Source organism: Protopterus annectens, chromosome 13.part0 (genome assembly GCF_019279795.1).
Source record: "Protopterus annectens isolate FY-2018-M chromosome 13.part0, PAN1.0, whole genome shotgun sequence".
Taxonomy (NCBI): Eukaryota; Metazoa; Chordata; order Ceratodontiformes; family Protopteridae; genus Protopterus; species Protopterus annectens.
In genome coordinates this window covers 158,163,432-158,187,931 of record NC_056747.1, presented here as the reverse complement: position 1 = coordinate 158,187,931, position 24,500 = coordinate 158,163,432, and the positions used below count along the sequence as shown (strand labels likewise).

General features: G+C 44.9%; 1 protein-coding gene across 1 annotated transcript in view; it reads left to right on the top strand.

The window, feature by feature from the left end:
* Window positions 1-24,500, top strand: part of CPAMD8 (C3 and PZP like alpha-2-macroglobulin domain containing 8) — a 7,231,600-nt gene that overhangs the window by 3,292,770 nt on the left and 3,914,330 nt on the right. Inside the window, exon 17 of the mRNA XM_044054766.1 lies at window positions 18,728-18,959. Coding sequence (XP_043910701.1) covers window positions 18,728-18,959 — 232 coding nt within the window. The remainder of the gene's footprint in view (window positions 1-18,727; window positions 18,960-24,500) is intronic.

Genomic DNA, 24,500 nt, shown 5'->3' with positions numbered 1-24,500 from the left:
CCGATCCACTATTGGGTTTCGGAACCATCGGATCCGGGTAATGTCGGAGCTGGGGTGTCGGCGCCGATAGTAATCGCTACTTCACTGGCTGTACCCTCGAGTTTGTCAGGTCCCTTTTCGGATCCAAGCTCTCGGGGCTGTGAGCCGAACCTCTGATCCGGAGGGGTTAGTGTGTCTTCAGCTCCAATGCGGTTGGAGTGCACTTCCTTTTCGGATCCGACCGTGTCAACTCTGGTGCCGATCCACACGTTGGATCTGAGGGGGCTGCTCTCGGATCCCAGGGAGAGCAGTTCACCCTCGGCCTTCAACATTGTGGAGAGGGTCCTTTCAAGGGATTCGAGGCCCCAGGCTCATGCTACGGATCCACCCGCCATTCCCTCGCAGACGGGTCTGTCTTCCATGATCCGGCCCCAGGGACAGCCTGTGTCTACGTCCCAGATGGTTCCCCTAGAGGAACAGGACCTGGTTGGTGAGCCCTCCTCGGACAGCCCGCCCAAGGAGGTCCCTCACAAACGAAAGTCTAAAAGGAGGCACTTGGACTCCCCCGAGTCCCTCACAGAAGACACTGACTTGGAGGAAGGGGAAGGTTCCCCCAGGTCACCCCCCGAGGACGTCTCCTTTGGAGACATCATGGAGATGCTGCACATTAGAGGGGGGTGGTCAGCCCAAAAACCTTCCTCTGATGAGTCTGTGTTTCTGGAGGCATTTGACGCAGGCCCATCTACCTCCTGGGTGTCCCCTCCGACCGACCCCCTGGTAGACCTTAAAACTACCAGGGCGTTGAAGGAGTCTGACACTGTAGAGCTGATGCCCAGGAGACCAGATAAATTCCTTAGCCCCCCCCCACAGACAGGACAGCGTGGAGCAAAGGTTCCCCAGTAGATGCCATGGTGGTGGCGGCTGCCACCAAGAAGGAACTAGTGCGGGAAAGTTCCTCGGTGCATCCTCCAGGCAAGGAGTCTCGGACGATGGACCTCATTGGAAAGGGGATGTTCGCTTCAGCCACCTTCTCTGTAAGGGTGCTGAACTACTTGGCACACGTGATTCGGCTTTAGCGAGACCTAATCAAAGAGTACGCTGGGTCACCCCCACTGTCCATTTCGGCCGAGGGCAAGTGAACCTTCTCGACACGAATGGCCACTCTAAAGTCGATATCCAACACTTCTGTGCGGCTTCTCTCCCATGCCACAGAGGGGGCCTCTAGAGCCAGTGGGGCAGGCATAGCCTTATGGCGTCATGCCTGGCTCCGTCTTTGCGATTTTGCAGAACCCTTCAAGGCATCCTTCGCAAACGCTCCCTTTGATGGTTCTACGCTGTTTGGCAAGACTGTCCGCGATATGCTTCTCCAGAGCGAGAAAGACGGGAAGATGTTGTTTGCCGTCGGAATCTGCTTCTCGGCTCCTCAAAGGTCCTTTTCCAGGAACCAGAGAGGACAAAAGAAGATGTGGTTCCGGAAATCTCAACAATCCCGTTTCGCTCCGGACCCTTCATCCTTCAGAGGCAGGGGAGGACAAGTTGGACGCCGGCCCAGAGGCAGAGGGGGGCCCAAGAATTTTGGGTGGAGGGAACCCTTTTCCACTCGACCCGCGCAGCAACCCTGAGGAGTTGCCCGACTGCTACAATCTGGAGGCAGTCGGGGGGGTGTTTCTCAGAGTACCTAGCACATTGGGAGTCCATCGCAACAGATCGCTGGGTGCTCCGAATAATATCCAGAGGTTACTCTATTCCCTTCCTGAATTCTTCCCCTCGATTGGGGCGCCTCCCCGATGTCCCACCCAATCAGAGAGAGGAGGCAGCCTTAGAGATAAAAGAGCTGCTCAGAAAAAGAGCCATCCAGCATGTCCCCCCAGGCCATTCCGGATCAGGCACTTACTCCAGGTTCTTTTTGGTGCCACAAAAGATGGGGGATCTAAGGCCTATTCTCGACCTGTCCACACTGAACCTGTCCATTGCCAAAGAAAAATTCCAGATGGTCACCATTCAATCTATTCTCCCCCTACTGCAGGAGAACGACTGGATGTGCTCCATAGATCTCAAGGATGCGTACTACCACATTCTAATGGACAGGCGATCCAGGAGATTTCTCCGCTTTCGGCTGGGAGCCAGCCACTATCAGTTCAGGGTCCTCCCCTTTGGTCTCACCACAGCCCCCAGGGTGTTCACCAAGGTCATGGCAGTTGTAGCGGCCCACTTGAGGCTTCATGGAATACAGGTCTTTCCTTACCTGGACGACTGGCTCCTCGCCACCTCCACTAGGCATATTCTATGCTTGGCCAGGGACTATTTCCTGCGTTTGGCCCACCAATTGGGGATCACTGTAAACTTCAAAAAATCATCCCTTCAGCCTGCTCAGGTCTTGGATTTCATAAGAGCCAGAATAGACACGCTTCAGTCAAAGGTTTTCTTGACGTCGGACAGACTCCGAATCCTAACTCTCCATGTCCTAGCTGTTCTACAGTCTCCAGCCCCACCGGCGTAATTGGTTCAGAGGGCTCTAGGGTCTATGTCGGCGGCTATCAATCTTTCACCTCTAGTCCCGCTTGCATATGAGGGTTCTTCAGTAGACCTTGCAGGTACAATGGCCCATCCTCTGACATCCGTTATACTTCCCTATTACCCTCAGCAGGGTTTGCAGGGAATCTCTGCTTTGGTGGCTCTATTCCCAAGAGCTTTGGGAAGGGCAACCCTTTCTGATGCCTCTACCTCTAGCCACAGTGACCATGGACGCTTCTCGCCTAGGGTGGGGTGGGGGGTGTTGCATGGGCAGAACCGTCCAAGGCATGTGGACTCCAACAGAGACTGTTCTGCATATCAGTGTTCTGGAGATGAGGGCGGTGCTTCTAGCGTTGCAGGCTCTCCATGCCCTTCTTCCTCTAGGGACTATTGCACTCTGAACAGACAACATGTCAGTGGTCTGGTACATCAACAAACCGGGGGGGACCAGGTCTTACCCTCTCTGCTGAGAGGCCATGAGAGTTTGGGAGTGGGCGATATCTACCAACCGCTTTCTGCTAGCAACGCAAATTCTGGGTCGGTCCAACATTTTAGCGGACAAGCTGAGTCAAACTATCCTCTCACCTTACAAGTGGTCTCTGAAGCCGTTAGTAGCGAAATGGATCTTCCTCAAATGGGGTCAACCTTGCTGCGATCTGTTTGCGTTGCCTTCGAACGCAAAGTGCAGCGAGTTTTTTGCTCTGATCCCCCCACCGGGGGAGACCCCCCCAGAGAAGCTTTGGTTCATGCTTGGCCATCCGGTCTTCTTTATGCCTTATCCTCCTCTCCCATTAATGAGAAAATTCTTGTAGAAAGCTTGTCGGTTGGGGAGCAGAGTTATCCTCATAGCCCCATTCTGGCGTCGTCAAACCTGGTTCCCATACCTGCGGTCTCATCTAGTAGCTCCTCCTTGGATCTTAGATCCCATCCCGGATCTCATCCTTCGGGATTAAAAACCTCGAACCTGGACGACGTCAAGCTTTCCGCTTGGTTGATCCAGTTCCGTTAGTGGCTAGGACTCCCGGTATCTAGTCCGCAGTTAAATCCATCCTGGTGGCCGCACATAAGCCTTCTACCAGGAAAGTCTACAACAGTAAATGGAAACGTTTTTCTATCTAGGCCGGGCAAAGGAATTTGGATCCCTTTACAGCTCCCATTCCAGCAGTTCTCGAGTTTTTATTCCACATTTTTCATCAGGGGGCCAGTTCTTCAACTGTGAAGGGTTCAGATGGCGGCTATTTCCCACTTCCACAGCAGAGATAATCTTGCTCCCTTAGCTTCCTCTAAGATCTGCAAGACCTTCTTGAAGGGTACTTTTCTGTTAAGACCTCCTGTCAGGAATGCGGTTCCTCCGTGGGATCTAACCTTAGTCCTCCAGGTTCTTACTTGTCCACCCTTTGAGCCTGCAGCTTCGGCTGACTTAAAGTATTTGTCTTGGAAAACTGCCTTCTTGATTGCTATTACCTCAGCTAGAAGGGTATCTGAGCTTCAGGCCCTTTGTACCAAACCTCCATATCTTGTCTTCCATAAAGACAGAGAGTTTCCCTCAGGACTAATCCCTCATTTTTACCTAAAGTGGCTTCCGAAGCGAACATCAACCAATCCATTAATCTGCCTCTCTTTTTTCCCTAACTACCAGAACAAAGGGGAATACAGACTCCATTCATTAGATGTGCATAGACAATTGCACTTCTGTTTGCATAGAACCGCTGCCGCTCGAAAATCGGAGCAGCTCTTTGTTTCCTTTGCCAAGCCATCTTTAGGTAAACCAGTAATGAAGGTAACTCTAGCTAGGTGGATCTCTAACTGCATTTTGTTCACGTACAAAATCTCTGGTTGACCTGAGCCCGTGGGTGTTCTTGCATATTCTACATGTTCTGTGGCTACCTCTGCTGCTTTTTGGTCAAGGGTGCCCTTGGATGACATCTATTCTGTGGCCACTTGGGCTTCCTCTCATACCTTTATTACTCATTATAAGTTGGATTTGATATCCAGGGGGAGGGCATCATTTGGCTCTGAAGTGCTCTGGAATATCCTTCCTTGAGGACCCCCCAAGTTTTAGTAGCTGGGGACTCTGTCCCACAGGTTGCTGATCAAATGAAGTTAACTACTTCAGATAAAGAAGTTACGCACTTACCATAACGTTACATCCGAGTAGGTAACTTCATTTGTCAGCAACCGACCCCCCCCCCCTCCGTCCCCCTAACTTGTAGTTCGTCATTCGAAGGATTGTTGATTCACTCCTAGTTGGTATCAGGTTAAGATGTTCAGGTGGTTTGTTGCTTTGATATTGTGTGCTAATTGGGCAAACTCGATCTGAGGACTGGAGGGAGGTAACAGGGTATTATGGGTAAGGGGGAGGAGCTAGCAGCTCGGATCTTTAGCTTGGAAAGCTGCCGGCTTCGATCCGATACCCACAGGTTGCTGACAAATGAAGTTACCTACTCAGATGGAACGTTATGGTGAGTACATAACTTCTTTTTCTCGTACAGTAAGATGTCTACGGTTTCTGCTGTACTCTGTACCCTCAGATTCCACTGAGTATGATCTCGGCTCAGTACATATACCTCTCACTTGACCAGTTCGATCAAAGCCTTTCGCCATTTGCATCTTTACTGTCTCTCCTTCTTTTAACAGATGAAAAAAGTTGCTCATTTTATCATAGCTGGACTTCTGAGAAGAACACTTTTTAAAAAGTTGGGCTTTGATTGCTCTATTGTTTTTAGCATTAGGCACCAACAAACTAGAACTGATAGGTAAGGTTGTTCTGGTTTGCCTAGAGAGAAGTCTCTGAATAGGTAAGCCAAGTTGGTTGTCACGGGGTATATTTCTGAGACTGAGTAAATTCAAGAATATATCAGTATTGTCATACTAAATTCTCCAGTAATTGCTTTGCACTCTGTACTGCATGTTCAGCAAGGCCATTTGACTGTGGATATTCAGGACTTGGTAGTAACATGGATAAAGTCACACTCTTCAGCAAATCTCCAAAACAGTTGACTGATAGACTGAGAACCATTGCCAGAAATAACTTTATGTGGACTACCACGGACTGAGAAATGACGTTTCATCTTAGTAATAACAGCACTGGATGTTAGGCTAGGTAACAAATTGATCTCAAACCATTTCGAATAAGTCTCCCAACACTACGTAACGCTGGCTGTTCCACGCAAGTATGACAGTTGCTACTGTTAACCAAGGTAGTCCAGAAATTTAACTTGGCTAAAGTGGCTCTTTTTGCAAATGTGATTCAGTACTCTTGCACATTGAACAAGAAGAAAGCATTTTATCAATGTGTTTTTCTTGAGAAGGCCAAAATACTAGTCCTCTCGGCCTCTTTTGGTAGAATCAGAACCTGGTTGGCCACGATGTAAAATCTGAATGTATTCATGTTGTAAGGAAGTGGGAACAACAACTTTTGGACCTTTGAAAATGATACCATCTTCTGTCAGCATGTCATCTCTGTATGGAAAGTAAGGTTGTACTTCTGGTGGTACATAGGATTGCTTTGATGGCCGTCCAACATTGAAGTTGATGACGTGGTTGAGCTTTTGCAAAATTGAATCAGTCTTTGTATGATCTCTCAGCTCATCGAGTCTTGTGGTAGAAAAATTGCACACACATCCATGACATCAGAGTCAAAATTCTTTGCATCAAGCTGCTCAGTAGTATTTCTGGGCAATCTGGATAAGGTATCAGCCAGATAAAGAAGTTTACCCATTGTGTAGACCATTTTGAAATTGTACTTTTGCAATTTGAACATCATTCTTTGTATTCTTGCTGGAGTGGAATGCACAAGCTTCTTTAAAATAGTAACTAGAGGATGATGGTCACTTTCTCTCTGGATAGCTCGGCCATAAATAAAATTATGGAACTTCGAACATGCGAACACAATAGCCAAAAGTTCCTTCTGAATTTCAGCATACTGCATCTCAGTTTGGGTAAGAGTTCTAGATGCACAGGCAATAGGTCTGCTGTCTTGAAGAATAACTGCACCAAGATCAAACTTTGAAGCATCAGAGGAAAGAACTACTGGATCTGATGATGTTAATCTTCTTTCTATTCATCACTGATGGGTTTGGTTCCAAGCCCTCGGAACTGAGTTGGCCTTTTTTACCAATCTTGCGCCAGCCAAAAAAACTCTCTAGCTAAGTCTCTACCCAGAACGCCCTTCTCCCCATTACCTCAGATCTCGTTTGCCGCATAGCCGTAAAGCCGTGTTTCAGCCGGGCTCTCAGCTAAGTGGAACTTTATTTGATGTCTGTGTGGAAAATTTTTCATAACTTCATTTTTTTATTGAGTGAATAGTATTTCTAGTGTGTTTTCTTCTGTCTAACCTTGTGTTTTTTCTCTCTACTCTACCCATTGTTACCGGTGGTAAACTTTCAAGTACCATTGTTGATATGGCCTTTCCTCCCTTACCCTTGTGGTATTCCTTCAATACCATAGCTGGTATTGTCTTTCCTGTTTAACCTATTAGCTTTGTTTTTAGTAAGGTGTTTTCTTTCTCTATACATATCACTGTATTGTTATATTTATGATTTCTTGAACGGTGTTTGACTTTGTTCTAGTTGGATTATATGGTTGGTCTGTGGTGTCTTTCTGTCAATATTCGGATAAGAAGGGTACTTCAGGTTTTAAGCATTGTGCTTCATGTAATGGCAAGTTATCTAATAGTGATTCTCATGATGACTGTGTATACTGTTTGGGAGTGCCCCACCTTTCGTTGCAGCCTCTGTGTGACATTTGTCAGAGTTTGTCAACGCACTCTTAATGAGCGCAAAAATAAACTGATTCTGAAAGGGTTACTCAAGTCTTCCTTCTCAGAGGCTATTTCTGTGATGGAGGTCTCAACCCCTCCTACTAAAAACAAAGAGAGATCCCACTCTGTTCCCTCCTCACCATCGTGTGATCAGGGCAAGGCAGGGAAATCAAAGGTCCCAAAGTTGTCTTCGGAACATTAAATCTGCCTCTACGGCTCTGTCTTCCTTGGTTCCGAGCATCTTGAAACCTTTGATACCGGCGCCAGTTTCGGCACTGGTTCTGCCTCCGGCACCGATTATAGACCTTACTACACCTATTTCATCTTTGGCACGTGTGGCCACTTTGGCTCAGGACACACCTTCGAGTACTTCATTAGTTACCACTTTGGAACTGACCGTTTCGGCTCAGAGTGCCACTTCAGCACCAAGCGTTGTACCAACTTCACTGGATTTGGCCCCTTTACTTCTGGTCTCGAAACTAGAGACTTTGGTGCCGACAGACCTTGCACCACGGACCCAATACTCCCCTTCTGTAGATCTGTTTCTGGGCCAAGTGTATAGCCCCTTCATTGAACATCCTAACTCCCCACCCGGAGTATTCACTAGATCCACCAGCCTGTCGGAACATGACGTGGTGTGTCTTGTAGACCAGCTGCTGTTAGCCAGGGGATTACCCACCCTTTCTAAGACCCATCCACCTGCTGGACTTGGGTTGACTTATCCTCGGACTCCATCTTACACTCCTCCTTTGACCATCTCAGTTCCGAAGCCTTCTGCTCCGACATCCTTCTTGGAACCCATCACCTTGGCTCCTACAGTGCATCTCACTCCGGCTCTGAGTTTTCCCCTTTGGTCTTCGGTGCCTGCTGAACCGGTCCTTCCTCAATCTGGGCATTGGGGGATGGGTGCTTCGGCCTGGGGCACGGAGTTATTTTTCTCCTCTGTTCCAGCCTCAGCGCCGATAGCTGTGTTTGCACTGATCCTGCTTGAGGCTCCAAACATGGGGTCAGGTTCATCAGAGCAGGGTGTGATCCTCGGTCCTGAGGTTGTCTTTCTTGATTCCAAGCGGGCCTGCCTTCTGCGTGATGGAGAGGGCTCTTGCTTCTGGCAGCACTCCTTTGATGTTGGAACCCCAGTTTTTGCCCCCTGAGCTACAGCTGTCACAGACCACCCCCCCAGGACACCGGGCAGAGAAGCTGCAGGACACCCCTGTTCAGGGTACCCATTCTTCCGAGTCCTCTACAGAGACCCCCACTGAGGAGCCCCGTCAAAAGAAGACATGCAAGAGGAAGCACATAGAATCACCCGAGGAGTCTTTAACTGAAGACATGGACTATGATGATGGTGAAGGGTCCCCACGGTCACCTCCTGAGGATGTCTCCTTTGGAGACATCCCAGAAATGTTAAAGCAGAGAGGTGAGTGGAAGCCCTCCATCAGAGGAGTCTGTGTTCTCGCAGGCTTTTCGACCCTGGCATTCTACCTCTTGGGTGACCCCACCTGCCGACGAACTCATCCAGCTCGTCGTACAGCGAGCTTGGAAGAACCCTGATTCCACTGAGGTGATCCCTCGGAGACCAGACAAAATTATTTCCCCTCCCGAGGAGAACCTGCATTGGTCCAAAGCATTACCAATCGATGCTATAGTGGTGATGGTGGTCACAAAAAAGGACTTGGCTGAGGAAAGTTCCCCTGTCCACCCGCCCAACAGGGAGTCATGGGCAGTGGACAGACTTAGGAAGTGTATTTTTGCATCAGGGACCTTTGCTATACAGTCCCTGAATTATTTGAAACATTTTACGAGGCTTGAGAGGGTCTTGATCTCATAACTCATCGGGATGCTCGCAGGACAGTTGTCTGACGAGGTCAGAGACAAAGTGGTTTTACAGCTCGCAACCCTGGAATCAGTATCCAACTCGTCCATGAGGTTGCTTTCACACACGAATGAAGGGATGACTAGAACAGTGGGTTCGGGTGTTGCCAGGATGCGCATTTGTGACCTCACAGATCCCTTCATGTCTTCCTTTCTGAATGCTCCCATAGAAGCTTCATCCCTTTTTGGCTCCGAAGTGAAGGATATGCTAGCCAGATGCGAGCAAGATGGAAAGACCCTGTCTGCCGGAGGCCTACATTTTTCCAACCCTCAACATACCTTCTCCAGAAATCAGAGGAGTGGAAAAATCTGGCACAAAAAATCTCAGGGTCCTTTCTGTGCCACACGTGGTGATGATTCCCCCAGGGGCAGTGTTGGTAACAATTCTGGAAGACATCCCTATAGAAGCAGAAGAGGTCCTCGTAACCAAGGTTCCAGGGATTCTTTCTGTGGACAGCCTTACCAGCAGCCTGATTGCTTAACTCTGGAAGCAGTCGAGGGTCATTTCTCTCTGCACCACTCTGCCTGCCAATCTATCACCACCGATCGTTGGGTGCAGAGTATCATTACCAGAGGTTACACCATTCCCCTTTCTTGTCAACCAAACCTTCCAAGAAAACTTCCTGATGTTCCACCCAGTCAAAGAGAAGCAGCAGCTTCAGAGATTATAAAGCTGTCTCGAAAAAGTATCATCCAACCAGTCCTACCAGACCAGTGCGGATCCAGCTTTTACTCAAGATTCTGTTTGGTGCCAAAAAAAGACAGGGGACTGGAGACCCATTTTGGATCTCAGCAGCTTAAATAAGTCTGTCACCCAAACTAGATTCTGGATGGTCATGGTTCAGTACATTCTTCTCAGTAGATCTCCGGGATGCGTTTTACCACATCAAGATGGACAAATGTTCCAGGAGTCTGCTTCGCTTCTGGTTAGGGGACAGTCATTATCAGTTTTGTGTCCTGCCATTCGGTCTCTCTACAGCCCCCCAGAGTGTTCATGAAATTCATGGCAGCGGTCACAGCTCACTTGAGATTACAAGGATTCCGGGTGTTTCCATATCTGGACGACTGGCTCCTCATCCCCTCTACCAAGCATCTTCTGGTAACAGCACTGCATTATACTCTCTCTGGCAAAATTGTTCGGACTAACGATACATTGGGAGAAATCAGACCTTAATCCTGCACAGCAAATAAAGTTAATTGGAGCAGTGTTCAATACTCAGTCCTGTCTAGCATCACTCCCTATTCACAGACTCCACCGACTGAGGCTTCAGTTTCGAGTGATACTCTCTCAAATAAAAGTCTCAGCAAGGGAAGTTCTTCAGGCCCTAGGCTCTATGGCAGCTTCAATCCCACTACTGCCTCTAGCAAAGCTACATATGCGGATCCTGCAATGGCTCTTTCTTTGTCAGTGGTTCCCAAACCATCATCCCCTCTGTTATTAGATTCGAATAACCAACTCCTGCAAACAGGACCTCCTTTGGTGGATGAGGCCAGACTTAGAACTTTGGAGTTGCCCATTTAAGTCCCCTCAGCCCACAGGCATTGTGACCACGGATGCTACCTTGATCAGGTGGGGGGGGGGCATTTCCAGGGAAAGATGGTCCAAGGCACATGGTCCACCTGCATATCAGTGGTTTGGAACCGAGAGCTGTGCTGGTAGAGTTGCAGGCCTTTCATTCAGCCCTCCATTCTGGGACAGTTGCAATTCAGTCGGACAATATGTCAGTGGTCTGGTATATCAACAAGCAAGGAGGAACCAATTCCTACCCCCCATGTTGAAAAGCCATGAGAATTTAGCAGTGGGCGATAGCTTACAACCACTTTCTGATAGCAACGCATATCCCAGGGAGCTCCAATATGATTGCAGACAAACTGAGCTGATGCATCCTCATGCTTTACAAGTGCTATATCTCAACCCCGGGATGGCGACAGAAATCTTCAGCCACTGGGGCCAGCCTTGCTGCGGTCTTTTCACCTCCCATCAAACAAGTGCAGCAGCTATTTTGCCGTACTTCCCCTGGGGTGGGGAGTCACTGAAGAACCCTCTGATCCATGATTGGCCCACGGGACGACTTTATGCTTATCCTCCCATTCCACAATTTCTAAAGAAAGCTTTTTGGATGAGATGCAAGGTGATCCTCATAGCTCCGTTCTGGCCTCAACAAGTTTGGTTCCACTTCCTTCAGCCTCACCTAGTTTACGCTCCGTGGATTCTGGACCCTCTACCAGATCTGATTACTCGCCCCCAAGGGTTGATTCACCCAAATCTGTCCAGTCTTATGCTGACAGCCTGGTTTCTTCACTTCCATTAGTCACCAGGCAAACTAATCTCTCCTCGCCTGTTTGAGACATCATTCTGGCCTTTCATAAAGCATCCACCAGAAGACTATATCAGGATAAATGGAAAAGGTTCTCCATGTGGTCCAAGGATAACATGCTAGACCCATATTCGGCTCCAGTAACTCCAGTCCTCCAATACTTGGCTAAGTTTTTTTATAATGGAGCCTCTGCCTCTACTGTACGAGTACATCTAGTGGCAATTCCCAATTTCCACAATGGTATAGATGGCACCCATCTTATCTCTTTACGCCTGTGCAAGGGCTTTCTCAAGGGGACCACTCATAGCAGGCCTACTGTCAGACAGCCCGTGGAACCATGGAACCTCACTTTAGTCCTTCAGTCTTTGACTCAAAAACCTTTTGAACCTGCTGAAAAGTGCAACCTAAAGTTTTTGTCTTGGAAATCCTTGTTCTTGGTAGCCATCACATCTGCCAGAAGGGTCTCGGAGCTGCAAGTATTATGTATCAAGAGGCCCTATCTGGTCTTTCATAAAGCTAGAGTATCACTTCGGACGAATCCATCCTTCCTTCCCAAAGTTGTTTCTGAATTCTTCATAAACCAGACCATTGATCTACAATTGTTCTTTCTGAATTTTGCCAATAGAGGAGAGTACTGCCTTCACTCCTTAGATGTACATAGACAACTGAGATTTTAACTAGACAGGACCAAACCAATCTGTAAATCTGAACAGCTTTTCATCTCCTTTGGTTAACCCAGAATGGGAGAGGCTGTTTCCAAGGGACTGCATACGTTTCGTCTTTTCCCTCAAAAATGAACCTATGCCAAAAGTTAAAGCTCACTGCACTAGATCTATGGCAACATCTGTACCTTTCCATTCCGTGGATGACATGTGCGCAGCAGCTACTTGGGCTAAGCCTCATACCTTTATCAATCATTACAAATTGGACTTGGTCTCCAGAGGGAGAGCTGCCTTTGGCCCATTGGTACTCAGGAATGTTCTTCCATAACGGCTGCCCATGGACCTCAAGGTAGCTTGTGATTCTGTCCCATCAGTGATGAATGGAAAGAAGATTAACATCAGGTAAAGAAATTATGTCTTACCATAACGTTCCATGTCTGTTGTTTCATTCATCACTTCCCATCCTCCTTTCCCCTCCAAAGGCTCCTGGGGATGCTTTGGGTCTAAGTGGTGTCCTAGGGTATTTGCACAGAAGTGGCCTCGGCTTTACTTCTCTTTCTCTAGCAAACTCAATCTGAGGTAACAGGGAGAAGGGCATTCTGGGTAGAGACTTAGCTCGAGAGTTTTTTTTGGCTGGCTTGAGCTTGGTAAAAAGGCCAACTTGATTCAGAGGGCTCGAAACTGAACCCAACAGTGATGAAAGAAAGAAGATGAACAACACAGATGGAACGGTATGGTAAGACATAACTTCTTTTTTGTGGACAACATAGTATCTTAATGTGGCCGGGTTAGCGATTTGCTGTTTGAGATTATCAAATGCTCTCTGCTGGTGTTCTTTCACCACGCAACATTTTTGCGTGTCAGCTTTCACAAAGGCATGGATAACTCACTAAAGTCAGGGATAAATTTGCCCAAATAGTTAACCATACCAAGAGAACGGTGAATGGTTTGGACTTTGTCTGGAGCTGGCATCTCTAAAATGGCTGCTTGCATGGAAGGATCTGGTCTTAAGCCTGTACTAGTAAATAAATGATCTACGTAAGTAACGTTTGGTAGTCTAAATCTGCACCTCAGAGGATTGAGCTTTAAATTCACTTCACGTGCTCTGTCCAAAACTTTCTTGAGGTTTCTGTCATGCTTTTCTTCACCATTACCTCCAACCAGCAAATCAACTGTTATTGCACAGAGGTACCCTGAAAAAATTTGATCCATTGTATGCAGAATTTATTCTAAAAGGCATCCTGAGGAATCTGTATCTACTAAATGGGGTACTGAATGTAGTCAGTAGTGAAGATTTGCGATCAAGCATTACTTGCCAAAATGAACTCTCTGCATCTAAGAATGAAAAAACAGTGGCATTCGGCATGAGTGTTGCGATCTCCTTGACTGTACGCATAGGATGATGAGGTCTTTTTAATGCCTTGCTCAGGTCTCTTGGGTCAATGCATATTCTGGTCTCATTTGAATTTTTCTTATGAGCAGCTACCATGGAAGACTCCCACTCATTTGGTTTTGTTACTTTACATATCGTACCTTGCTGCACCATTTTATCTAACTGGACATTGACTTTGTCCTGCATAGCCATTGGAACTCTCCTTGCTGGTCTGACCACTGGACTGACCTCTCGGTCTACTTTCATGGAGTACACAACTGGAAGTTTGCATAGCTTGTCATCGAAAACATCAGCATACTCTGAAAAAATAGCATCAGTAAAGCTGAAGCAGGGACACGCGCTTACTTGTTGTACTACTTAAAAGAAAGCAGTTTCATTCTTAAACTGTCTTTGAGACCTAATAATGACTGCACAGGTCTTTGGACTATATAAAATTGCAAGCTGTAATTCTGCCCAACCGAATAGCATGAAAGCACTACTGAGACTTTGGTTTGAATCTCTTCACCTCCATAAGCAACAAGTTTGGCACAATTGGCCAAAATTAAGTCACTCACCAGCCTTCACTGTAACAAATTTTTCTGCTGACATTACATTACACTTTGAACCAGTACCTGCTTTGAGCTCCATGAGTTTACTATTGATCAGGACAGTATAAAATACTTGATTCTTTACCAAATGCTAAGCACTTCTCTCTTTTAGACTCATGATTGGCACCACAATTATGACATTTAACAATAGGACTGAATTTTTGTTTTGCTGACTCACTCTTATACTGTACTGAGCATGCCCTTTTTACTGAGCTAGTCTTGGAACTTATTAGAAAGCTGCAGGTTTTCCCTGCCGCACACACACGGGTTGCTGCTGCCATGTGCTTAAGCCTGTTTCTGCTTGCCATGTGTTGCATGCTGTCTGCGTTTGCTCTAGAGGCTGTTGAAACCATGCAATTTTCACTTGTAAGTATACTTGTGTGCCTTTCTGAGAGAGCTCATGGATTTGTCAAATCTCTATGACTTTGCTTAATGTTATATCACTGTCATGAAGTAAAATCTTTCTCACTGCAGCACAATTAACACCAAACACAAGCATATCCTTTATTAACTCATCTTTCAGATCACCAAATCTGCATGATTTGACCTTATTTCTCAGGTTAGTGATACAAGCTGTAAAAGTTTCACCTGGCTTTTGGTCTCTTGTATAAAGTAAGCACCTCTCTAATGTAACATTTGTCTGGGGGTTTCACATTTCCCTGAATTTAAGTTTTGAGCACTCAGGGTCCTGCCTGGCTTTAGCAGGTACCACAGTATGATGGTTTTCCCCCTCTTCTGCATATATTTCTGGTGCATACACAAATGAACGTTCTCTTTCAATAGCTTCTGACCCAGTGAATGCCCTTGTACATGCATCTTTGTCAGAAAAAGCTGCTTGTATGAAAATATCGTATTCCTGCTTAAATACTCTCCAATTTTCTGCTATATTATGAACAAACACAAGTGGATCTGGTATGCGAAATGCATATGTCATATCAGCACACAGTAGTGAAGGTACTTGAAATCATGTACAAACATACACGCACAAATATATATGGCAGAACTTTATGCCAATACTTGTAATTATGCCCAATATCACAAACTCTTTGAAATAAGAAAGAAATGCATAGTCATACCCTTCGGGAAAAACAAGGTTACCCCTAGCTACCATATAGGTGGCAATCCACTGAGCACAGAAGAAGTCATCAGGGATCTGGGGACCCAGGTTGACAGTAGCCGTTTGACACTCATGTTGCTAAAGTAGTTAGGAAAACCTTCTACATTGCCCACCTGATTATGAAGGGATTCACATCTAGATCAAGGGAGGTCATCGTCCCCCTGTACTCATCACTCATTAGACCTGTGATTGAGTACAATGCCCCATTCGGAATGTATCTGACCCGACACCTGCAGCAGCTGGAAAGGCCCAAAAAGTTCCTCACCAAAAGGATAAAGGGTCTCAAAAATATGTCTTATGCTGCCCGACTGAAAGAACTCCAGCTCTATTCAGTCTCATACCGCTTGCTCAGAGGTGACCTGTGCCTGACATATAAGGCCATGTCAAACCCAGATTTGATGAATATGCTTCACCTCAAAAAAATCTAGATCCCTCAGAACCACAAGGGCGGGAGACTTAAACCTTGACACGGTTATTAATAGAACGTGCTGGAGGGACAAATTCATCACCCAGAGACTCCCTATGCTGTGGAACAAAATCCCGGTACATGTGAGGCAGAGCACCTCGCTGGCCTTGTTCAAGAGGAATCTTGACCAATGGATGGGAGATCACAGATATACCCCAGGGATTACTTCAGTGTCACTGCTTGACAGAGGCACAGCAAAATAATAGGCATAGTTTTATTCAAACTAAAGGGGTGGCGAAAGCCACATAACTATGGGCTAGGCTTATAAATACCCTTGGGCAGATAGCCTAGTATGAACCTATGAACCTATAACTGTACTTTGCCCAAATAAATCTCCTCAGCACAAGGAGACTTTGAAATCACTGTACTTTATGAGGGTTCCTATTACCTGACTGAACGTTTAGGTTAGCGAATACCTTAACGTCAAACTGGTAATAGTGAAAGCAAAAAAAAAAAAACAAGATGACCGATTTAACGCAGGGAAAAAATTCCCTTGGCCGTTATGCAGATTTTGTCCCTTTCCCCACTGTAGAGTGATCTTGGAGTTGGTATATTTAGTTAGAGGGGTGTGGGGGACACAGCCCCCCCACATCGGGGGTTGTAGGGGGGTGAAGCCCGATACTTCATTTTGGTTTAAACTTTTTTTTTTCCCCCCAGCCGACGGAATTCATTTCCTATGTTAAATCAGCCATTTGCTGTTTTAATTCTTCAATCGACCAGGTCGACATTTAGGTATTTGCTAACCTAAATGGTCGATCAGATAATACAGACTCACTTTATGAAACTACTCATCAGTGTAAGAAATACTTTGAAATGACTGTACTTTGCGAACAAACTGTACACAGTGGAAAAATGTTAGAGTAAGAAAAACTTTGAAATAGCAGCTTTCTGCAAATAAATGTACACAGCACATGAAACTTTTCAAAATGGCTGTACTTTGACTGCAGCTTGCAATATAACTGTACTTTGCACACATCAAACTCTCTGAAATGATTGTACCATAGAAAAGCACACACTCTGCAAACACTTTGCCCATACTGAGATACTCAGAAGAACTCCAGTTATGCCTTGAATGGCTTCAGTTAACGCGAAATAGTAGTTTGTGCCCAAACACAGTCTTTTACTAAAAAAACACACACTCGCCTTGCTCTTTAAGCTTAATTTGCCCTTTTATTGTACTCGTTATGCCCTTTTAATCTCTTATCATTCTCAGTATACTTTTCTTGTGCCCGTTTTACTTTAAACATGCTCGTTATGCAAACCAAAGATAATTCTGAGCCCCGTATGGATACTTCTGCTAGTTTTATCAAATATCATGATTTTGAACATTTTATTTAATTAATGTGGTTTGTGCCTTTCATTTGCTTAATAAATCCACTTCTTGCAGAGTAATCCATAAAATAAAATAAATACGTTTTATTCTACTCATTTGGTTAATAAGGCTTTTTGTGCCTTCTGTGTGGAGTCTGCATGTCCTCCCCGCAGTCGAGTGGCATTTGAAAGACATGCGTGAATGGGCATGCCTTCATTGAAGGTTGGGGGTCGGGCTGGCACCTCGGCTCCATAAAAATCGACTGCCAACCCCTAACCAGGAAAAGCCGAAAGAAAACATTTGTGCCTTATAAATGTTATGTTTCATTTTCTTTATCAAATAAGTAATTTTATGCAGTTTTATTTATCTTTAGCTCATTTCTGGCCCTTTTTTGTTTGTCTGAGCTCCATTTCACTCAACCTTCTTAGTCTGCCTTCACCTTCAACTTCAACTCTGCACCTCATGGCTCAACGAAGTTGTTGCTCTGATCCTGGTTCTGACACCATGTCTCTCGTATGGTCAGAATAAACCAGATGAACATTCGTGGGTTCAGTTCAAGCAGCTTTATTACACACAAACACATCAGAAATGCAGCTTTCTAACTTAAACTTATAAACATACTGACTTCCCCACTCGTACATGGTAACAACTCTGGCTGTTCTCTCAAGATGGCACTGCTGCCTGCACATGCTCCGTATTTATATGCATGTGCTACATCTGGAAATGCTTCTTAAAGGTACATACACACACACTGATCTACATTGGGGAAGTAGCTTTTTCTTTTATGTACTATAAAATACAGGGGAATTTAAACTTACCAGCTGTACATCACCAAGGACTAGGGTGCTTAATATTTACATTCATGCATCATACTAATTGGATAAAGGTGTTTACTCAATCACTTTTGCTATAATTTTTATTTCCTTTTGCACAAATTGTGTGTGTTGTCTTTTAAACTGGAAAATGTATTCACATTGGCTGCTTCACTTTAAATTAGGGATTTCCATTTAGAAGTGAGTTTCTGAAAGTCATGAACTCTCTGTTAATTCATAATTTTTTTGTGTATCTATGGCTATCTGGAACTTGTGTCTGAGAAAAGAAAATGATGGATTATCCCTGCAAGAAGTGGATTTCAGTTTTAGTTATTTATAAAACTGGTTGGCATTTTGCTTGACGGTGCAGTACAAAATGTAATGTAGTGACTGATGTAAATTACCTTGTGATAATCAGCACAAATCAAGAACACACACATAACTGCTAGCGTTTTATTTTTATATAACTGCTGTGAATATGTTTCTCCACGTCATGTATCAGGTAAACAACACAGCTGTTGCTGGGATCTTTGGGAGTCGTGTACCATTTTTGATTTCTTGCAGTCTTTAGTGGCTATGAGAAGAGCTCTGTTTAGATATTGTTTTTCAGTTCTAATTTTAAAATCAAAACTTGACAACAGTTCCCCTGTGGCATTAAATGGCTTCCAAGTGTTGGTGCCTTCAGGACAAAATACAGAGGAAGATGTTTGGCATAACATAAACCAGTCTTCACTAATTTATAAAGGAGTGATAGCCTGGCTTATTGTAAGTTCAGGAGAAAAGCACACCAATCTGTCATCTTTTTTTTTTTTTTTTTTTTTTACTGAAATGGTTTGTTAAAATTAGATAATTAGATTATGCTGATTTTGGATGTCTTTTTCCTGGGAAATATTTGTAGTTAGTTACCTATTTCCTTGTAACCTTTACCTCTAGCAATGTCACTGGAGAGAAACATCTGAAAGTAGAAGTACCTCATTCCATCACCACCTGGGTAACTGAAGCTATAGGACTGTGTGAAACCAAAGGACTTGGATTAGCTAAACCGATGGAGATAAGAACTTTTAAACCTTTTTTTGTTGACTTCACACTTCCATACAATGTGATTCGGGGAGAACAAACAAAGATACTGCTAACTGTGTACAACTACCTACCTACTTGTGCAGAGGTAAGGCAAAGTTCCAGTGGAGTCCTATGTGTACCTCTACTTATATGTAAATTCAAAGATTACCCTGTAAATTTAGTATCGATTGATTATTCAGGGCTTTTCAGTGTTGATGAGCAGCAATTCATGTGATTGTAGATGTATAGACATATATGAACAAGATATAGAAACAAGGCAGTGAGTGTCCCATCCAGTGTGTCTGGTTGCTGAAGCTGTTTCCAACACAACCATTTTCTCCTGATTTTTCATTTTCTGCTGACTTGCATGTATCACTTTTTCCCAGGAGGCCATTTCAGGACCAAGTCTCTCTGTAGGAAAGTTTTTTCTACTTGGGCTTAAGTGCTTTAATTTGTAGTTACTTACGCATTTCCTGTCTTCCTCCCTCTGCCTTCATTGTAGCTGCAGTATTCTCTGGCAATGTAGTGAATTTCATATCACATTTCTTTCTTTCATTCATTCATTGTGCATGACAAGTGCTTTCAGCAGCATTTTTTTTTCACAATTCAACCCCATACAAGGAAAACATTTAGTAGCATGTAGGTTCATAGGTTGGTACTGGGCTATCTGCCCGAAGGCATATATTAGCTCAGTCATGTTGTGCGGTATTCACCGCCCCTTTAGTAGTTCCCTAGACCCTTGTACTAGCAGCTAGTACCCTTGGCCCCTATCTAGTAGTGCTGTTGGTGTGATCCCTGGTGTGAACTTTCTGTTACCCATCGACTCATCAAGGTTCCTCTTGAAGAGTGATAGTGAGGGGCTCTGTCTTATGTAGATCGGGACCCTGTTCCATAGTAAGGGAAGTCTCTGCAAAGGGAATCTATCCCTCCAGCATGTTCTATTCATTGTTGTGTTGAGGTTTATATCCCTAGAGCGTGTAGCTCGAGTAGATTTGGTTTTGCTAAGATGGAGCAAGTTCAACAATTCTGGGTTGGACATGGCTCTGTACGTTAGACAGACATTGCCTCTGAGAAAGCGGTATACAACAGAGAACAGTCTTAGCTTTTTCAATCGTGATGCATAGGGCAACTGTTTGAGGCCAGTAATCCTCTTGGTTAGGCACCTTTGTGGTCTCTCCAGCTGCTGGAGATGTCTAGCCAGGTGCATTCCAATTGGTGCATTGTACTCAATAATGGGTCTGATGAGGGAAGAGTAGAGGGGCACCATTACATCCTTAGATCTTGATGCGAACCCTTTCGTGATCAGATGGGTCACATAGAAGGATTTTCTAACCACTTTGGCAACATGGTTATCAAAGGAAAGCTGACTATATACTTGGGTCCCTAGATCTCTTATTTCTTCTTCAGATTTCAGGGGATTACCTCCTATGTTGTAGTTTGCAGGTACTCTGTTTTTTCCAAAGGGGATTACTACGCATTTTTTTGCATTTAGCTTGAGACCATGGCTTTGACACCATGCATCAGTCTCATTTAGGCCCTTCTGGAGGATCTCCATGTCGGCCGGAGACTCTATTATAGCACCCAGTTTGCAGTCATCTGCAAACTTAGTCAGCCACAGCCCTTCCGTGCTTGCCTGTACTTCTGAGAAGTATATGCCAAACAGGAGGGGCCCCAGGACAGAGCCCTGAGGCACACCACTCGTTACTGGTCTGGATTCGGACATAGATCTCGCTACTCTTACTTTATGGGATCTGTCTGAGAGCCAGTTTGCGATCCATCTTGTGACATATGGGTTTATGCCCAGGCTGGTGAGCTTATCAATAATACCTGAATGGGGAATGGTGTCAAATGCTTTAGCAAGGTCAAGGTAAGCTGTGTGTACCTCCTTTCCCTTATCTATAGCCTGAGTAACTGTCTCAAAGAAATCCACCAGGTTCAGGAGGCATGATCTGCCCTTGACGAAGCCGAACTGTGTGGGGTCCAGCGACTGGAGGTTCCCAATCTCTCCATTTATGAGTTCCATAATGATTCGCTCCATAGCCTTACAGATCAGACTGGTCAGGCTTATTGGTCAGTAGTTCCCAGGGCCAGTTGTGGCCCCACCCTTGTGTAGCGGGACCACCATTGCCGTGCGCCATTCTATGGGCACATATCCTGTGGAGAGGCTGAGACTGAACAGGGTATTGAGATGCGGGGTTAATTCCTTTTGGAGCTTGCGTATGACACAGCCTGGGACACCATCTGGTCCCATGGAGGCAGTGTTTTTAGCTTTAGATAGAGCCTTGTTAACCAATGTATCAGTAATAATTGGACTTACACAATCCCCTAGAATGGTAATAGGCCCTGTAGGTGGGGGGGGGGACTTTGCACTGAACCTGTCAGCCAAGATGTTGGCAATGTCAGAAGGGTCAGTGTATTTTGTTCCATTTTGTACTAGCTCAGAACAGACCTGAGCGTTGCCATTTAGGTTTTTGACGTAGCCATAGAAGGCCTTATGGTTATCCTTGGCAAATTTCTTTTCAAAATTAGCTTTAGTTGACTTGATGAAGGTCCTCAATTTCTTACTAATGCTGATCAGGGATGATTTTTCGACTTGAGATTTTGCCTTTTTTTGTATAAGTCTCCTCCTTTTATTGTAAAGTTTGCTTATGGACGGGGTCCACCAGACTGGTTTCTTCTTGCTTGAGGAAGAGTCTTGGTTTTATTTGGGATAGCGCGGTCCATGCAATCCTGAAGATGCATATAGAGTGCCTTGGTGTAGGATTCCGCATCCTGGATATCATTATCCTTCTGCAAGGGAATAGTGAAGCTTTCCACTTCAGATGCAAGTAGTTTGAAGTTTGCTTTGGAAAGGTTTTTGACCATAGTTTCTTTGATTGGGGGAGGTGGAGGAGTGAGGATGTCCAGGGTTATCAGTTTGTGGTCAGATCTGACCAAGGAGGGGATGATAATGGGTGTGGTACAATGGGCGCCCATATTTGTGATGATTAAATCCAATATGTTGTCCTCGCTAGTGGGGGAACATACTAGTTGTTCAAGGGCATTTGAATTTATAAATTCTATGAATCGCTGAGCATAGGCATTGGTAGTTCGCCCAGTCTATACCAGGGCAGTTGAAATCACCCAAGATTATGGTGTTGGGTAGGACCTTTATATTTTCCAATGTCTCAAGGAATGCAGAGTGAGCATCTTGGGACATGGTGGGCGATCTATAACTGGTTACAACTTGAAATGTGGTTTTGCCTGCTGATAGTTGCACATGGATGATCTCTGGGGCATCATGCTGCGCTACTAACCTGGAGATATGGGTATCCTTGATGAATATGGATACACTTCCGCCCTTTGTACTGCGATCTGGTAACTGAGGCCGGAAGATATGATATGAATTGTAACCTGGCAGTGCTGGGGTGCTGTCTTGAGCCTTGAACCAGGTTTCTGTCACTGCACAAACATCGATTTTCTCCATGCTGAGGAGAGCCTCGAGTGTGTGCATTTTGAGGTTGAGACTTCTGGCGTTGAGTAGCATTACCCTTAGTTTTTGGTTACCTGTGCTGGTTACAGTGGTTGGTTTGTCCTTTGAGCCTTGCCTAAAAAAGGCACTATGGGGACGACAAGAGCCTTGGCCAGTATTCGAAAACCTAGGGGTGACTGGTGCAACCCATCTCTGGCAAAACAGCGAGGCTTGTCTATCATGTCATCCCAGGCAGACAGACACTGGATCCCCTTAGAATGACACCAGAAGTTTAGCCAATTGTTGAAATTGATCATTTTGTCTTTGTATTGTGGTATCATTCTAGGTGAAGGTAGTATGCTACTCAAGGTGGGGTCATACCAGCTTGGGCTACATGATCAGAGAGCTCCTCAATGTCTCTTTTCATGTAATCCAGGGAGGTACGTCTTAGATCATTCACACCAACATGTACAATGACAGCGTCATACTTGTACTTGTTCTGGAGTGACCTAAATGCCTGTGTTATATGGCGGATCTGAACACCCGACAGGCAGCTGACAGTAACCTCCTCCTTGTTCAGCCTGGTGAGTGGAACATCCGTGTGCCTTACTATAGATTCTCCTATTACTAGTGTGTTAGGTATAGTGTTTTGCCTTAAGGGCTGTTGTGAGGCACACTGCTGAGGTGAATTATGTGTTTTCTGGCTTGTGTTTGGGGGTGCAGGTTGCTTGCTTGTCTGCTTTGGAGGGCACTGTTTCTTTTTCATATAGGTACCTAGTGCCTCCGAATATGTTTTTGTGTATTTATGCGTATGTTTTGCCGGTGCTTGTTTTGTAAATTCATGTGTGACAGGTGGTGTGATGCAAATGTGTCCCTTATCCTCTTGACTGTCTGTTACAGTTATGGTATTGTGTGACTGAAAAAAACATACTTCATAATACCGGCAGTTTAGATAATTTGTCTGAATTAGAACAGTGATTATATATAGCACTTCAGAAAAGTTCAGAAAAATGAAGAAAGTTACTTCTGCAATGCAGCTCAAAATGCCATCTTATCTGTGTCAGTGTAGAGTGTGAAAGTGGGCTCAGATACGTAGTGCAGAATGAGACTGAAATGAGAAACTGCATGATTAGTAGGGTCACACAGTGGCATTTGATGATGGAAGGTCAAAAGACTATGGGTTCCATTCCCACACCAAGTGCTTGGATTCATTTTCCAGTACTCATTTTGCACTGCAGCAATAAGTGGGGTTGTTGCACTTGTGGGTGTACCTTCCTTCAGATGAGATGTTAACCTGAATCTGTGGTAGTTCAGGTGAATGTAGAAGATTCCAGAGTGCTTACTAAAAGAGTAGAGGTTTTCCCTCATGCCTAAAGCAAATTTTCCATCATCAGTATGAATACCATTTTGGGTCCCCCTATAAAGAGGCAGCCATTCTCAACAAAATATAAGTGAGTAAATAGATAGATATTAGATCAGTAAATATTAGGGAGTGAGAAGCAGCCCATAACATTGAATCTTCAGAGCTGTGCTTGTGTAGCATCAAATTGAAAGGGTTTAAATTAACCATTGTATTCTCTTATTTTAGTCTGTGCCCAGTATTCCTATGTTGCTTACAAGCTGATGAGTCATCATTATGGGTGGCACTAGAGGGGGGCACATGCAATACTGTATCTATATCTTGTCCAGCTGAGCACACGACTCAGTTTCCATGAAAGCATGTTCTTACATCAGCATAGCACAGGCCTTTTGAAAAGCTCCAATTTATCTTTTTAAACATCCCAAATAAATATATTCCCATTACATTAAGAAGCAGCAGTCAAGAGGATGTATATGTATGTGATGTGTTTTACTACATTTACATTTTAGGCAGTCAAGAGATGTCTAAACATTGCTCAGAGTCACACAGTTTGAGGCAGAAAGAATCAAACCCTGTTACCTTAAAGGAGCTCATTAAGAATTTGCAGCTTTAATCTTCCACACCAACTGTTAGACCTCCATTAATTTATTTTTGGTATATCAGTTATTACAGTTTCGTAGTTGTCATTGTTCACAAAGTACATTTTCATGTAACACCTGTTGCTGTTCTTTTAACCTTTTAAAGGACTTAAAGTTGTCTGGCACTTATGGCTCTGAGTTGTTAATGAATTGCTTCCTGTAGTCAAAGGCTATGGTGGTGTGACTGTGAGCAAGCCC